The sequence below is a fragment of the Scophthalmus maximus genome, chromosome 16 (assembly GCF_022379125.1).
Source record: "Scophthalmus maximus strain ysfricsl-2021 chromosome 16, ASM2237912v1, whole genome shotgun sequence".
NCBI lineage: Eukaryota > Metazoa > Chordata > Actinopteri > Pleuronectiformes > Scophthalmidae > Scophthalmus > Scophthalmus maximus.
The window spans coordinates 16,227,371-16,244,201 of record NC_061530.1 but is presented as its reverse complement, the minus strand read 5'-3'; the positions used below and the strand labels follow the sequence as shown (position 1 = coordinate 16,244,201).

The 16,831-nt window shown below is 43.1% G+C and overlaps 1 protein-coding gene across 4 annotated transcripts; it reads right to left on the bottom strand.

The window, feature by feature from the left end:
* Positions 1-483: 483 nt before the first annotated feature.
* fbxo11b (F-box protein 11b) lies at positions 484-12,273 on the bottom strand. 4 transcript variants are annotated; one of them, XM_035611913.2, is made up of 22 exons: positions 11,949-12,273; positions 10,493-10,659; positions 10,189-10,270; positions 9,811-9,952; positions 9,587-9,716; positions 8,205-8,288; positions 7,916-8,048; positions 7,671-7,777; positions 6,892-7,003; positions 5,423-5,529; positions 5,180-5,317; positions 4,875-5,092; positions 4,539-4,719; positions 4,289-4,411; positions 3,766-3,851; positions 3,570-3,646; positions 3,342-3,485; positions 3,077-3,187; positions 2,866-2,973; positions 2,665-2,773; positions 2,201-2,299; positions 484-2,021 (listed from the first exon to the last, which is right to left on the bottom strand). In XM_035611913.2, the coding sequence occupies exons 1-22, from the start codon at positions 12,034-12,036 to the stop codon at positions 1,892-1,894; spliced, it is 2,676 nt and encodes an 891-aa protein (XP_035467806.1). In that variant the 5' UTR covers positions 12,037-12,273; the 3' UTR covers positions 484-1,891. The 4 variants fall into 4 exon arrangements, with proteins under 4 accessions (XP_035467806.1, XP_035467807.1, XP_035467808.1 ...); XM_035611914.2 differs by having other exon boundaries at positions 9,811-9,955; positions 10,210-10,270; XM_035611915.2 differs by having other exon boundaries at positions 10,210-10,270.
* Positions 12,274-16,831: the final 4,558 nt, after the last annotated feature.

Below are 16,831 nucleotides of genomic sequence, written 5' to 3'. Positions count from 1 at the left end.
AACATGCAAAATGGAGGGGGGGAAATGGGACAGGCCCTTAAAACTGGTTTCAGGTTAAGTGTTTCTGTTACCATCACCAGTTACTCGTCTATGTAGGATAGAAGTTTCAGATCGCTCAGTAATTTCACCTTTAAACGTCAAAAAACAAATCTCAAATTGGGCGAAAGGTCATTCAAAACTGACACTGTAAAAGAAATACAGACCCGTGAAATCACTGGCTGTTATGGACAAATAACACAAGTCAATTCTTCGAAAAGAAAAAAAGAGAAATAATCTGTACATTTTAATCAGGTTTCTTCACTCGCGAAGACCTGACAAACTCACATCATGGTCAAGTGAAAAAGGTTTTTGAGGATATCATTTTCATCTGTGGGGAACTTAAGCAACATTTTCTTTACCAGGCCCAGACCTTTATTTTTTTTATTATAATTCTGCAGGATGTGGATTTCATCATGGCAAGTGAATTTACAAGACAAAGACACCTCTGATCTAATAAAGTTTTATTTTCTTAGAAATGGCCAGTTTCCTGTTTTCTTTTTTTTGTCTTTCTAAGAAAGTATACCCCTTTTTGAATTCCAACTAGCATCTACATAATGGTTATTGAATACTTCACAATATATTAAGTCTAGATGTTATGGTACATGCATACGATTCAGGCTGCATGAGGAGCCACAGTCACCACGATACACGGGGGAGGGAGGGGGCAGGGGGCGCATTGGGGCCTGCAGATTAACACTTCACTTCCAGTTAATAGGAGCTCTTTTGCCTCCTACTGGAACCCTCTCCACGAAACAGACTGCATCAACTTATACACACATATACACACACTTTCACTGTACACAACACGCACATTTACACACGCGCATACACACCTTTGTACAACTGTGGAGTCCCTCCACCTGCCATTTGAGCCAATATACCGGAGAGGGTATTTAGTGTTTAAACGAGATTCTCTTTCACAGAAAGAACTTTCACCACTGGGACGTTAAAGAGTTTCTGCAGTTTGCCTGGGTGTCGGGGCGGGACGGGGGACGGGGGACGGGGGGACGCTAACCAAAGAAAAAAATAATAATAATTATAATATTATATAATAAAATAAAAGACATTCAAATACAGTCAGCTTTTTGCTTGAAAATACAAAACTACATGAGAAAGCATTGAAATAAAATCCATTGATCAGAACATTTTTTTTTTCTTAAAAAAGCCCAAGTGCTCCATCACACACACACACACACAATCTTTCTTTAACCACACAACAGAGCGACATCCTCCCATCCGTTGCCTTGTTACAACCACCTGGGCAGCCAATGGGGATGGCAGCTGCGAGGAAGCAGGAAGTCTCTTTGACAGCAGTTCTTGTGGAGGAGAAGGGAGCTGGGAGCCGAGGATTTAACGGCGGGGGCAGCACGCAGGGGCTTGGGAGGGGGATGATGAGGGTGGGATCTTCATGTGCTGTCGAAGGGGCACAGGCCACCATCGACAGCCCCTCTGCACAGCCCTTCTCCTCTCTGCCTACACACTGCAATAAGAAATACTCAAGTGAGGAATCTCTTGTGGCCGTTCTGTCAGTCTACCCTCAGCTCCACTGCTCCCCCTAGTGGAGCCTGCTTCTGCTGCAGCGGGCAGGAAGCTGCTTCCTCTGCAGCCTCATTCACCTCGATCCCGTCCGAGAGCGCCACAATCATGAGAGTCTCTCTGGGTACTTATGGCTGCGAGTTGATGTGTGTATGTGTGACCGTGTGTGTGTGTGTGTGTGTGACCGTGTGACCGTGTGTGTGTGTGTGTGTGTGTGTGGCTAAGTGTGTGGCTAAGTGTGTGTGTATGGCTGTGTGCAATGTAATGTGTTTTGTATGCTTATGTGAGGAGAGAGTGTAACTCGACCCGGATGCGTTCAGTTATGTTGCAGCGTGTTGGACTCGATGGGTGGCGCCGAATCATACAAAGTGTCCGTGTCGTGTGTGGGCTCTCCGGCCAGCGTGCACGGGTTGGACAGTGTCCCTGCGCCGCAGTCGCAAAAAAATCTGGAAGGACGACACAGACGACAAGGATTAAAATCCAGAGTCACTTAAAATAGGTGAAAAACTGATGTCAAAACAAGTATATAAAATGGTGAAGCCAAAGTGTTCGTTATTTTAAAACTTTCAATTCTTTATTAATCGTCAGAAAAGACATGGAAAGACAGGGGGGGAAAGTCTCTTACCGGTCGTGCCGTATAAATTCTACATCATGCCCTTGGTGGCATTTTTTGATGCAGTTAACACAGATGGCGTTCCTATCCGTTGTGTTACAGGTGTGACATCTGCAGACACAAAACGTTTCATTTACACACCACAAAGAGGAAAAGGTCCTTTCTTGCACATTTTGTTACCATTACTAATCTAACAGATGTACATTCAACATTTCTCAAAGGTAGGGCTAAGACAAAGACTATTTTCACTATCAACTGATTTGTTGCTTATTTTCTTGACCAATACTTTGTTTAACTAACGGTTTGAAAAATTTACATTTTAATCGCAAGGTGACTTCTTAAAGCTACCAAAAAATAAAAGTTCTCGCACCTGGAAGATGGAACTAAGTCATATTTTGACATTTTTGTTTAAAAATAACTGTAATTTATTAGAACAGATGCGGATTAATCGGTTCGTTTTCCTCTGTTGCCGTTACCTGTAGAAATCGTGCATGGGGTAACTGGTGTAGCTGGAGATCTTGTAGAGACACTGTCCTCTGCTCACAGCCTTCTCGATGGCATCCTGGTTGTTCAGGATCTTATTATCTGGACGGGAGAGGAGCAAGACATAAAAGGTTGGTTAGAGAGAAGATGGGCAAAGCTGTAATGACCAGAGTGGGCCAAATTTTACTACGTACCTTTCATGGTGACGTTGACTCCGGAGGCGAGAAACAAGCCTCCAAAGCGATTGTTGAAGATCTGGTTTCCCTCCAGCGTGGCTGTTGCGTGGTTGGTAATTTCAATACCTGGGGAGGGAAGAAGAAAAACAATCTGCCATCAGCAACAAATGGGGATTATAAAAAGGGGGATGTTATTTGCAGCTGAACAAAAAAAAAACAAAGCACTAACCAGCAGCAAAGCCGTCAAAAATGCGGTTCTTGCGGAGAATTGGGTGGCTGTTGGTGCTGATCAGCACACCGGCCTGAGCGTTCCTGAAGATGTCGTTCTCTTCAAGCAAACCTAGGGGAGAAAAAGATTACAAAAAACTAAAATGTTAGAAAGATGCCTTACTTCTAGTCTGTCAATCTAAATGCTAAAATTCAAACATATCTACCAAACAGGAAGAACGTTTCAGAAGCTACGTGCCGTTTTCTAAATAATGCGCTGCAAGTACCTCTGCCTCCGTTGAAAATGCAGATGCCTCCGTCTCGGCCGTCGTGAATCTTATTTCTCCTCAGTGTGGGGTTGCTGTCCGTCTTGATCCACACCCCGGCCATGGCGTTGTCGAAGATCTCGTTGTCCTCAATGAAGCCCAGACCTGTTGCAGTAAACGACAAGCATGAGACACTGAAGTGGTACATGTGGTGAAGATGAGACAGAGTGTAAGTGGTAAGATACAGACCTGAGTTGTAGACTAAAATCCCCCCATTCTGGCCGCCCCATATCTTGTTGCGCCGGATCTTCGGATTGCTCCCCGTCCTGTTTCGAGAATCAACAAAAATTATTAGAATCACTCACAACAGAGAAGAAAAAGAAATCTAGAAAAAATACATTTATGTCGTAAAGCTTTTACACATCCTCATATATTGTATGCTTACCGTATTTGTACACCAGAGTACATGTGATTGTAGATATCATTGTCTTCCAACACACCATGTCCATTGTCATAGAAATACACACCGACCTGAAAAGGAGAAGATTCAACACCTCTTTAGCAAAAAAGAAAAACTGCTCTATGAATTCAAATCCAGATGTTGTAGCCCAACATTTTCTGTGTATTTGAGAACTTGTAAGTTCTTTGCAGTTCTGCAGTTAATATCTTCTGCAAGTCTGTAAACGTCCTTTCATCTGCAGCTACAAGATACTATAAATTACATTTAGTAGACGCAATAATCAATCCGTAAAAACAACTACTTTAGGCGTACATATCGTCTCTCGACAGCCCACAGTTTAATAAGAAACCGACTAACTAATATCCAATTGGCGAGAGAAAATATTTAAGGCATTTCTAAATCAGAAGCTTTTTAAAACATCAATACAAAATTAAAGTCATGCAGATAGCTGTGATTGGAACTATTTTTTAGAACTTGCATGTCTGAATAGATTAAATGTGTATTTGACCTGTTTGCCACTGTGGATGCGGTTCTTGCGGAGGACAGGAGTGCTGCCTGTGGTCACCCAGACTCCGGCCAGTGTGTTGCTGTAAACCTCATTCTCCTCGATCACCCCCTGGCCTTTCTCGTGCTGAAACGCAAAGTTTTGATTTGATTTAAAAAATACCCAAAAAACAAACAAATCTTATTCTTGTATTGAAAAAGAAAGGGTGGGTGCGTGCGTGTCGCTATGCCAACGCCGAGATGAGTGCGTTTACCACGTAGATGCCCCCGTGCTGTCCGTCGTGGATCTTGTTGTGCCGTACGATGGGGCAGCTGTTAGTTCGGATCTGGATTCCCGCCAAGGCGTTACCGTAGATATCGTTGCTTTCTATCAAACCCCGCCCATCGCCAAATATGTACACGCCTCCTTGGTTACCATTGAATATAGCATTTCCCCTGAATACAAAAAGGAAATAAAGAGTCAGCAGATGGATACAGAATGAAGAAGGTACAATTTCTTATTGCTCAGGTACCATTTGATATATTTTAAATCAATGGCAAAAATCCCTCTAGGTTTACTAGAAAGGTTGTCCCCAAGTGTGTGTTCTCACCGTATCGTTGGATCGCTGTTGGACGTGATCCACACACCGGCAAAGTTATTAGCGTAGATTTTGTTCTCTATAAACTGTCCCCGTCCCTTCTCGTGGACATAGATGCCTCCTGTTTGGCCATGATGGATCTCACAGCGCACCACAGTGGGGTTGGCATATGCCTTCACCTCAAAGCCTGCGATACGGTTTCTGTGGATGTTGCAGTTCTCAAAGTAACCCTGACAACGCAGAAAAGGAAGGAAAATTAGATAAAACTGGACGATGATGCGTTGTCAGGTTAAAACCTATAGTCGATGTGTAATTACCATGCCGTGGTCAAAGGTGAACACGCCAACATCTCGTCCGTGGTGGATGTGGTTACGTCTAATGATGGGATTGCCGTGGTTCTTCACCCAAATTCCCGCTAGCGCATTGTTGCTGATTTCGTTGTCTTCATAAATCCCCTGGAACAAAAATAAATATGAAATATTAAAAGTTAGAAGCAAAGCTCGTATGAATAATAATTTGTGCATCCGTGGCAAACCATGAGAGGGAGAAGTCGCCTTTACCTGTGCATGGTCCGTAATGTACAGGCCTACGTTCTCACAGTCGCTGATGTTGCAGTGTTTGATGGTTGGACAGGCCCCCTGGCCACTCACGCAGACAGCTGAACCCACTACACACAGAGGAAAACAGAAGGGTCACAATGAAACAGGGCTTCAAAAAAAGGATCTTATAATCTATCAATTGATTAACAGTCAAAAAGTGATCCCAAAAGATATTAAACTCACAATGATATGAACTAGGATAACTGCGGTAGTGTCACCGGTGTTCAGACGCACACCGACTTACAGAACTCACAAGCCAGACCGTCCGTTTCATTTTTCATAGACATTAAACCCATTTGATTCATTTTGTGAATCAGCGGCAGCGCCCACATGCATCAATTTATAAAAAATGTAGAAATAGCATGCTATACTTAGGTCAGGTGCTACAATTATTAAGAGAAAGTATCTGCTGAGTCACATCACAGAGGAGCAGAGTTTTTTTCACCTGATGAGAGGAGACGTCCTACAAGCTGAAAGCTTTGGTGTTGAAGCAAACCACCAATTTGGCAATTTTTTTAAATTAATCCGAATGTCAAAAGGTAACCTGACTACACACATACACACACCTTCAAGTGCACCACAAAAGTGAGGCTGTTATCAATTAAAATCTAATGTTAAAGACCAAAGGAAACGCTCTGCCGATATTGAGAAGGCGCTTGTTCATTCTCGTAAAAAAAAGTCCCTGTTGTTTTCGGTAATGCGGATGCGGTGTTTATATAAAAATCATTTTGGCTACCATCCGAAATCTAGTCACCACTTCCATTTCCAGTATATATAATATTGCCCACATGCTCACACACGTGGGGTAACTATCAGTGGTCAGGAATCTATGCTACAAACAACAACAACAACAACAACAACAACAACAACAACTACTACTAGCATCGCTGGGCAACACAAAAGTAATACTGGTATCTCAGTAACAGCAATACTGATGGTTCAACACTATACTCGTTAACAAAAAAATCCAATGGTTATTATATCTTTAAAGGAGACTAATAATTGCTCCAAGGATAAACAATTTCCTGTTGCCAAACGGTTAAATGTCAGTGACATTTCATGATTTTATGATTGATTCAATGACACGAGGTGACACCGCGCAATATTAGTCATGATTTTCAAAAATGCCCCCCTTTCCAGAACATAACAGTCATTATAAAAGTAAGTCAAAGAAAAACTACTTCTGCTCCGAGGCTTCTTAGTTTCCAGTCCAAGACTCAAATGAAGAATTTAGTCTTTCATCCTAGTAAGTAACACAATGACCATTTAGTGATAAGCCAATATTCATGACACTGTGTGCTTCAGTGTACAGGAAACCATGGCTCCACACTGTTCATCATGTAAAGGATGTGTTTCTTTGCTAATGTTGCACTTGCCAACAGGAAGCCAAATCAAATCTACAGTCATTTTTTTAAGCTTGTGTTTGTTACCTGTGCATGTGGAGCGGATGATGCAGTGGTCGATGTTCGGGCTGCAGTTGACTGTGATCTCCAGACAGTGGTGGGCGTTATGGTGCTGCGCAGACTTATCATCAGGATTAAACTGCGAAGAGAAGAGCGGCAGAGGTCAGACAGAGGCTGAGTTTACTCACAACCAACCAGCTTCTGTCCGCCCACCACATGCACACTGGACCCTTCCTACTGGAGACATTATTACGAGTGCAATTGCAGCCGATCACAGTATATGAAATCGGAAAATGCCATCCATCATAAAGGCATAAAACGACGCAATTCACTGTGACTGTTAAAGACAACTTTCAAACTCTCATCTTGTAATGTGTACTCTGTCACAGGCATCGTCTTACATCGTTTTCCAATCTAATTAGATCTTTTAGTCTCATTACATCCACCTCTCCATTGCCTGAGCTTTCAAATATGGCACATGCTAAATTTATACCCCACTAGTTAGAAAATAAAAATAAATCAATGATTAAACTGCAGATCATTATACGTATATTTTGTAGGGTGAACACAACTCGCTGCAGCTGCTTCATGTTCTCTTCAGGCCACACAAAAACCTGAGAGTCCCCATTAGTGAAATAATAATCATTTTATCCTCAACGAGATATAAACAATGTACATTTGAGACTATGCTGGACTTTCCTCACTTTACCTGTATAGATTAACAGCTAAACCCAGTGGTGGGACTAATTTCACAATACAGACTGGAAACAGGTAAACTCAAGGGGAAAGGTGAGGTCTATGTTTACCTTTATGGTCATGTATCCCACATAGGCATCCTCCGAGCCCTCCATGAAGACAAACGTCGAATCTCTGGTATTCTCTATCACCACCTTGTCGGCTACTTTACCAGGAGCTGAGAGGAAAGCAGAAAAAAAAACTCCTTAACATATATATGGACATAAACACAGCAGAGAGTGTATTCTACATCTTGAGAAATGTTGATTGCATGAGGCACAAGCATCTAGGGCAATGTCTCATTTTCCTTGCTTACCTGCACCGATCATGGTGATGGGGGACTCTATGTAAATCCACTCATCTGTGTAGATGCCAGAGTGAACAAAGATTAGGCCGTCAAAGTGGGCCTCTTGGACCCCACCCAGTGCATCCTCAATGGTGTCATAGTACTGCAGGTGAAAGGTAAAAACTCTTTCAGGCAGAATATATACACCTACCAACAATTTATCAAGAGGCAAGTTGAACTTTGAAAGAGCGAGCAAGTGTTTGCATTAGCTGTGCTTTTGGTGAAAATATCAGCACGGGTCGGAGAGGTTTTAACTTACCAGCATGTTCTCTCTGCCTTTGTATCTGCCCGGGTTACTGTAGAAATGCTCAGCGAAACCTGGTTTTACGTGGGCACCTTTGTACTGCAACACAGAAAATACCAAGGTCAATATACAACGCTGCAGGTCGTCTCAAACATCAGCAGTGTGCTCACACAGCCGGAGCATTAAATTGTCTGTTTGATTGAGAATTTTTGTGCTAAGGAAATGATTTTAAATAGAAAATACAGAACAAAGAGAATGTGCCACTGTAGAAAAAAACGTTTTTCCTACATTAATCTATATTCAAAGGCACCAAGAGGAAAGATTTTCAAATTGTTTACAGGGAAAAGTCCGGGTGTCCTATGGTGATATAAATATATGTAACCCACAACCAAACACTACAGAACAATGTAGGTACAGGACCATAGAGTGATTTGCAATACACATCTATTGCAACATAACACTTTAAAACCCTCTTTTAATTTAATAGAACTCATAACTTCAAGTAGCAGAAGTAACAAACTAGACAAGTGTCGAATCTTAAGGATTGAGAATAAGATTGACAATTTGTGTGAAGGCATCAATGTTTTGCTCTCACTCTTATTGACACCAACAGTGAGATCAATTTCACTATAACGAATTTAACACAAAACCATTGTTGATTTAACCTCAGAAGAACAATATGAGCACGTGAACAGATAATAATCTGAATCGTCTATGGACGAGCTGAAATAATTTACTGTGCGACTTCTGGCAAATACTGTTAATGCAGGTTTTTTTTGTTTTAAATAGAAGCATAAGAGTTTTGAAAGCTACTCGTCATAAAAGTTCCCACAGAAAAAAAGCTTTACAAAGGAAATGCTCTTGACATAGTGGTGTTTTGGTGTTTGAAGAAAACAACAACAAGATATTAAACTCAATCACAGGAGTAAAGGCACAAATTAAGTCAATTCTATTTGGCTTGAAAAATAAAATGCACATTTTAAATAGTGAATTTCATGGCCTTTTTGGGAACCCAACTGTGTGAACATGTATGAATAAACCTGTCACATAAGTTTTATTACTCACTCAACTTCTCTCTGTTGCCTACTTGGGCACATTTTCTTAAGTGATTGTCCTTGATATCGAGACTGGTATAAGTCATACAGATAGTGTTGTTTTTACTTTCAAAGGGACTCTTTCCCTCGTGTCAGACGTTATTACTCTTGTGACTTGCATGGATGTTATTGCAATGCCGTATATAACTTTCCAGAACTCTGCGTTGTTTATTTTTAGTGCACAGACAGATAACATAAGGAGAGAATAAAATAAACCAGGCCAATGCAGAGAGTCAAAGGCGCCTCTGAGAGCACTTTCGCAAAAAGGACAACACATCAGAAAAAGCATGGAGACCAACTCACCAACTGTTGGAAGCTCTCCTTCCATGGGTTTGGGTGTTCGTGCTCCTCGGGGCTGACCTGGTAGAACCGGCCTGGCTCAGGGTGCATCATGGGACGCGTGTATTCAAACACCTCCATATACAGACGCTTCCTACAATATTCGATACCACAGAGACAGATTTTTAGTTGCCTTTTCCTTTAATGACAGTGATATTCGCAACCGGAAAAGTGCTGCTACCACTGACCATAGAATGGGGTCATTGGCTAGCTGGCTGAACCTCTTGCAGACACAAGCGGCCTGACAGAGATCCTGCTCCAGTAAGTAGGAGAAGATCTTCAAAACGACCTCGTCTGGAAGCTTCTGCTGCAGATATTGCTCTGCTGGGGCTGCTGAAAACACACAAATAGGACACACACACACAAACACAATCCTAACATAAGCATTACAAAAAATCTTTCATTCCAAGCACATAAAACTATGGAGTCAGGTTATTTAATGGATTGCAAAATAACAAGATTTACCAGAACACAGAGAGAGAAAAAAAAATCAATAACAGCTCAAAGGGGTAAAAAAAAAAAAAAGTAACTCTCTCCTTGCCCAGCTGCAGAGATTTAACACACACCTGGCAGGTCGTGGCTCTTACCGGACACTCGTGCCCGCTTGGCTCGGTGGCCAAAGGCCTCTGTCGACGAAGTGGAAGCTCCCTGTAGAAGAGGGCAAGTAGATATTAACTTCACGCCAAGATCCAAGCACTAAGTAATAAACTGGGGAAATTTACTGCTCTGTCACAAAATCATTGTTCCTTCAGAGAAGGACACAATCAATCAGCAGGTCACTTTCATTCACACACACACACACACGAGCCTGGAGACATGCAAACTGCAGAGAAGCACACGAGGACGTGCACACAAATGTTCCGGCCTTACGTCCATCGGGCTCTTGCTGGGACAGGCGGAGGCGGCGGTGGCAGAGGCAGCAGCGGTTCTCTTGGGGAGCAGGGTCTTGCGTCGAAGCTGGTAGGGGCTGTTCTGAGCTCCTGGGCCGGATTCCTCGATGGCCATCTCTGCTGCGGCTGCCGCGGGAGCCTCCTCATCTGGACACAACAGGCAAAAAACACAGTTTCCTATGCGATCAACCACTCGGTTAAGAAAAATGCACAAAGCAGCACGCCGTGAAATAAAACAAAAGAAGGAATCAGTCTGTCTTCGAGTAGCCAGCTCACTTCTCCTTTGCCCAATTAAACAGCTAGGATTTCTGCAGTAATTGCAGCAAATAGTCACTGACACTCTTATTTCTCCTTACCATTGCTGACACAATGGTGGGCATTCAGCTCGCATGCTGTGTGTGCACACTGCGCAGGCTAACAAGACAGTTGGCTATGGCAGACAAAGGTTACTGATTGATCGTGGCAGATGCAGCAGCCCCTGCAGCCACATTGCATGCCTTTCATGTGTAGGCATACCCAGCTGATACCGGCCAGTGTGCGTTTGTCTGTGGGGGTCTCGCGGCAGCTAGACATCAGCCTCATCTTTTAGGGGTAGCTGTCAAAAAAAAAGGGAAAAAAAGGGGGCCCTGTGCATATGAAGTGGATGGGACGCGCGGCTAATGGCTACCAAGTGAACTGCGTAGCTGGCGAATCCGCGGTGTAAACAAATCGAGCTAGCGCAGGCACCGAGCGAACAAGGAAGGGGATGTGGGCTCGAGCTGCTCCGCTGCGGCAGCTTCTGACTTCACAGCCCCGAGCACACAAAATGGACCCGGGTGGGGGACAAAAAAAAAATACCTCCCGAGCCGCCGTCGTAACATCCACACACAGCTGATTGGTGTGCAGCTCCGGGTAGCCGGGGCAGCGACGCTAGCTAGCTAGCTAGCTAGCGACGCTAGCATCGCCCCCCCGGTCGCCGCTAATGTTTTTGTTAACGTTACACCCCGAAAAAAAATGGCAGTGCGGAGGCACCGCAGATTTACACCCGGGGAGTCGCCGGTGACAGCTGGGAATGCGGCGGCCGAGCGGACGCACGGGGCACCGCGGTCAAAGGGGAGGGGAGTCGAGCCCCCCCTCCAGCCGCGGGTACCCGAGTACGAGCTGTTAAAATTGTTAACCGTGCGGCTACATGCGCATTACGTGAGGCGGAGACGACCCCCAACCTCCGCCTAACCTGAGCTAGCTAGCGGCGCTCGCTAGCCCCGATCACTCAAGCCAAACAAAGCGCGGCCTGGCCTAAGCCACAGAGCAAGAAGCCTCGGTCTTTCCTGCCGGAGCCCGCAGCGAACAGGCCGGCGAAGTACAGACGAGGGTTACACGGACACGGCTCCCCCCCACCCCCACCCCCCGGACAACCGCGTCGTCTTAAATCGTTAGCGGACCGGGGCCTAGCTCACCTCTGTCGCCGTTGTTCCGTTCGGGCTGCACCGGGCGCGGCCTCGACACTCGCCTGGGTCTCCTGTTGGTGGCTCTGACGGAGTTCATCTGGGGAGTTGGTCGTTGAAAAATAGACTGGCTGTCCTCGACCCGCCCGCTCCTAAATTTAGCACTCGACCCGAGCAAACCACCCGGACGGCCCTTTTTCCCGGATACACCCGAAGAACCGCGATCGAAAAACCCGCTGGTATTTGGGGTGTAATCGCCTTTTTCCTTCTTCTTCTTCTTCTTCTTCTCCGCGGTGTTACAGCTCCCCCCGTATCGCCGCTCCGTGCCAGCTCCGTCTCAGTCGGTAGCAGGAGGAGCCATTAACCCACACGGGAAAGAATCGCGAGAGGAGGAGAAAAGAAAAAAAGAAAAAAAGAGCAGAGTGTCCGCTCGGCCAATCATAGACGGCGTCTCATTGGCTCCCCTTGGAACAGCCAATCAGCAGGCTCGTGTCAGGCGACTTGACAAACCCTTCTGTTGGGGTTCGGAATCGGTCAAGCGGCGATTTGATCGACGTGCGGACGAACCGATGGACCCGTGAGAATAATGTGCTCACTGCGGCCACAGGGTCACTGTCAGCGGCGTGGGAGCATAGAAAAAAATGAAGATCAGGGCCTCCTACGTAGGTGGTGCAATTTGTGTCAGTGTTGATGCAAAATGTATATCATTTGTCTTAATTATTTTTTCTATCTATTAAGCATGGACAGATAGTTATGAATTCATCCCCACTCATAGACTTAAAGAAAAACAAAACAAGTACAAACTTTGTATCTCTTTGGGTGGCTCTTCGTGGCCCCTGTGCATGTCATTGTAGTCATTTATGTCTCTTTGTGGTCATCTGGTTCATCTTTGTTTCTCTTTGTGGTCCGTTTTTACCTCTTTGATGTCATTTCTTACGTCTCGTTGTACTGGTTTTAGTCATTTGAATATCACTTTGTGTCTCTCTGTGGTTATTTTGTGTGTCCTTGTGGTGCCTTTGCATGTGCATGAAGTCATTTTATGTATCGTTGTACTGCCTGTGGTCATTCTATTGAGGCCATTTTGTCTCTTGTGGTCAGTTCATATCTGATTGTAGTAATTTTGTGGATCTTTGTTGTCATTTTGTGTCTCTTTGTTGTTATTTTGCATCTTTTTGCTGTGGTCATTGTGTGTCTCCTTGTGGTCATATTGACATATTGTGCTCTTTCGAGGAATATCAACGCCAAGTTCAACAAGACGCGTTGCTGTTCCACAAATGTTAAAAAAAGGGATCAATAGTTATTGTTTTCTATGGTTTGGTGAAAATATGAGTGGAGTGGAGGGATGTGCTTGCTCATATGGACGTTCTGACACTTTGAAATCTGAAAGACAGAGAAACAGATTTTTTTCAAAGCGAGAGACACGAATTGTGAGATGGACTGACACATTAGTTAAAATGAGAGCAAAGAGTTAAATTCACAAGCATTTTCAAGAATCAATTATCAACTAATAATTCAACACATCCCACGGCAATGGAGTTATTAACTGGAAAAATAAAGCATCACATTATTTTGATTTTGATTTCATTTCTATTTGAAGAGTCAGGTGTGAATTTGTCGTTCAAACAGAAAAATACAATAGAATCATGGGAAGTTTTTTCAGTGCATCATTTATATCCACGTCTAACGAATCAGTTTATATTTTGCACATTTGAAAAAAGGTTGCATCAGTTGATGGCTTGATATCAAATGAAGAAGACACACTCAGTCTATTTTTATCATTTTTTGTGGAAATTCATAGTAGAACATTTATTAGTCCAGTCCTCTTCAGGTATTTTCAATATTTCATTCTTGAAAAAAAGATTTTGGATTGTTTCCTCGTTCAGTTAGTATCATTTTATGCAATTGGACCACTAGAGGGCATTGTTCGGTTGCAAACATCAAATGAGAAGTCCATGAACTCAAATAGATTTGAGGACGCAGCAGAGCCTTTACACACAGACTGCTTCTTCATATTGTCGAGAGGTTTTTTAAATTTTATTTTCCTATCTGGAGTCTTTTCTTTTTGTTCCGTCTGGAGAAGATCTGCATGTAAAGAGAGCAGCATCTGCACATTAGCACACCTTCCGACATAATAATAACAATTTGTCATAAGTTTGAAAGCCATTGCAGTACAATTCAGAAGAGAGTAATACTTTCAATACTTTTTAAAGCTAAAAAAATATCACTTTGTACTTACGGTATGTACTGTAATGTATGTGTGGAAAAAAAACTTCAATAGATCCAGGTGATAGATTTCTTCACCAATCTTAACATAATCAATCTTTTTTTTTTTTTTTAGATTAGATAGTTTTAACCTGCAACAAACCGGAAGGTCAACAGGGTTCTTATTACTCAAAGTTGTTCCGAAGATAAATATTGGAAGTACCTATAAAGTAACTTGTTGAAATCTGTACATCGTTGCTGTTTTTTCTGGAGATTTAGGTTCCTCGTAGAGAATTTAAAGGTCGTCAACACTGCGTGTGCTATATTCTGAAAGGTCAGTCGAGGACCACAGGTCGTGAGCTGCAAAGAATCGTCATCTTCTCTTGTTGAGAGACTGTTTCAGTCTAAAACCTTAAGTCAGACATCAATAAAACCTTGTATGAAGGCATTGTCTGTGTTCCAACTTATTATGATTATTTTTTTTACATGTTGTTACACACGAAAACCTATTTTAAGACGACATGAGGACACCACCGGCTGTGAAGACAGAGGCAAACAGCCTCCACTGTAACGGTGCTGCTCTGCAGTCGCTATCAGTCTTTTTGATAAGCGATATCACTGCGCTTGTTCCGAGGTCTGACTCCTCATGTGCTGTATGTTGTTGTGTTCACAGCTGAACAGGCCACAGCAGAGCAGAGATCGCAACGTGTGTCCCGCACCTGTAGCATCACCTGGTGGATGAGGACCACAAATGCACCCACACATTGGAGTGTTGGCATGTAGGAGGCAGCGTATCCATATCAATGAGATGGACTCCCTCTTGCAGCTGTAGCCTTGAAAACCTGGCTTGCTTCTGTCTCTCTCTGTGTGTGTGTGTGTGTGTGTGTGTGTGTGCGTGCACGCCTTATCTTGCTGCCATATCCCTCCTCCTGTAATAAGCAGGACGAGCAGCTGTGTAGTCTCCCCTCCCACAGCCACCCGCCCACCCTGGCACACACAGCAGAGGTTGGTAGGGTCACTTTGTCCTTGAAAGCTTTGGATGCTCTGAAGGACAGCATTTCGAGATAAAGACAGCTCAAAATGAACGTGTGTGTGTGTTTGTGTGTGTGTTCTCCCTTTTGTTACTGCTCTTCATACACTGAAACCAAACAAAATCTCAGGCAGAGAACATGTTATATCACTGCAAAACACACAGATATAAAAGAGTAAAAAAAAAACAACGATTACATCACAATAATTACATGCCCCTTTGGTAAACATGTAGAGAAACTGAGGGGTAGATGAGGAAGCGCGTATAGGCGACAGCAGATGGAAGGTGTGAGGAGATTATTAATCAGTACACAATGTGCTTCTTAATGAATATCATTCAGTCATGATGCTTGATGTCACATGAACGTGGATTTCTTGATGAGCACACGCTGATATCCCCAGTGTCAACACCTTTGTTCAACTGTTTGAAAGCACTTAAGTCTGTTTCATCATCCTGGGAGAAACCAGATGGACGGTGTTGGTTTTTCGTAGGACTGTACATGAGAGTGAAAGCCAGTTTACCTCTTCGCCTACTCTTTCTGCTTCTACTGATGATCTATGCGAGGGACCGAGCAGGTGAAGCACGAGGAGTCACGGGTGAGTTTAGAAAAAGAAGGGTTTTTTATTTACAACAAAAAGAAGCAAATTAAAACATTTTACCCATAAACAAGGTCAAACTGAACACAACTTACCTAAAGCTACTTAGCCACCGGGCCAGGTTTTGACACACAGGGGAAACTTAACAACCAAACTTTACTAATCAACTACATCAACAATCAACACAAAATCCTCACTCAAGAAATAATGTCAACTCATTTAAACATTAATCAAAACAAAAAATACTTAATATAATGAAAAAACAAGAAACAAGAAACATATTCAAAAAGGGAATGAAGCCTCCCCCATGACATGGTGAGGAGTGGTAGGGTCCAAATTGGCCACCTCCCCTATAAAAGAGCTCTTGCTCCAGGTGTCACCCACCTTTCCCCCCAGCAGACAGCGAGGAACCAGCCCAGGAGTGTGGAACCTCAGACTATTTGGCATTAAGATCTTAACATTGACCCTTACAAAACATTAAAGGCACATAAGGGTGCACTAAACAAGAGTGGCAAAAAAATAACATCAAATAAATTATATGCTATATAAATAGGTAATAAAATAAATCTAATAATGATAACAAATAATAATGTCAAATGGATACCTCAGATAGGGATGTGATGCACAACGCTTTTCAAAACAGTGATGCTACAACCTAACCGGTTTGGCCGTAAGGGAGCTTTTGCTCCCTTACACCATCTGGTGGTCAATAATGAGTCCTACACCGACCGCGTCATCCAGACGTTATCTACATTGCCATATCTTTTAAAGATGTATCTTTATATATATATGTATTGTTATGTTTTCAAATAAAACTTGTATGTTTTCTTCACCTCCTTAATAAAACTCCCATATCATCATACGCCAATAAATGATCAGACGCGTGTAATATAATGTTATAAGATAATTCATTAGTGTTTTTTGGGGTTTGGTCTTTAATGCAAAGTAGATAGATACCATGTTTATAAGAAGATGCCTAATGGATGCTTAAAGACACGGGTTCATTTTATAAGCCATAGCCTATTTTATGAAAAGGTGGTTTAAAAAGTAATTATGTGTGCGAAGGG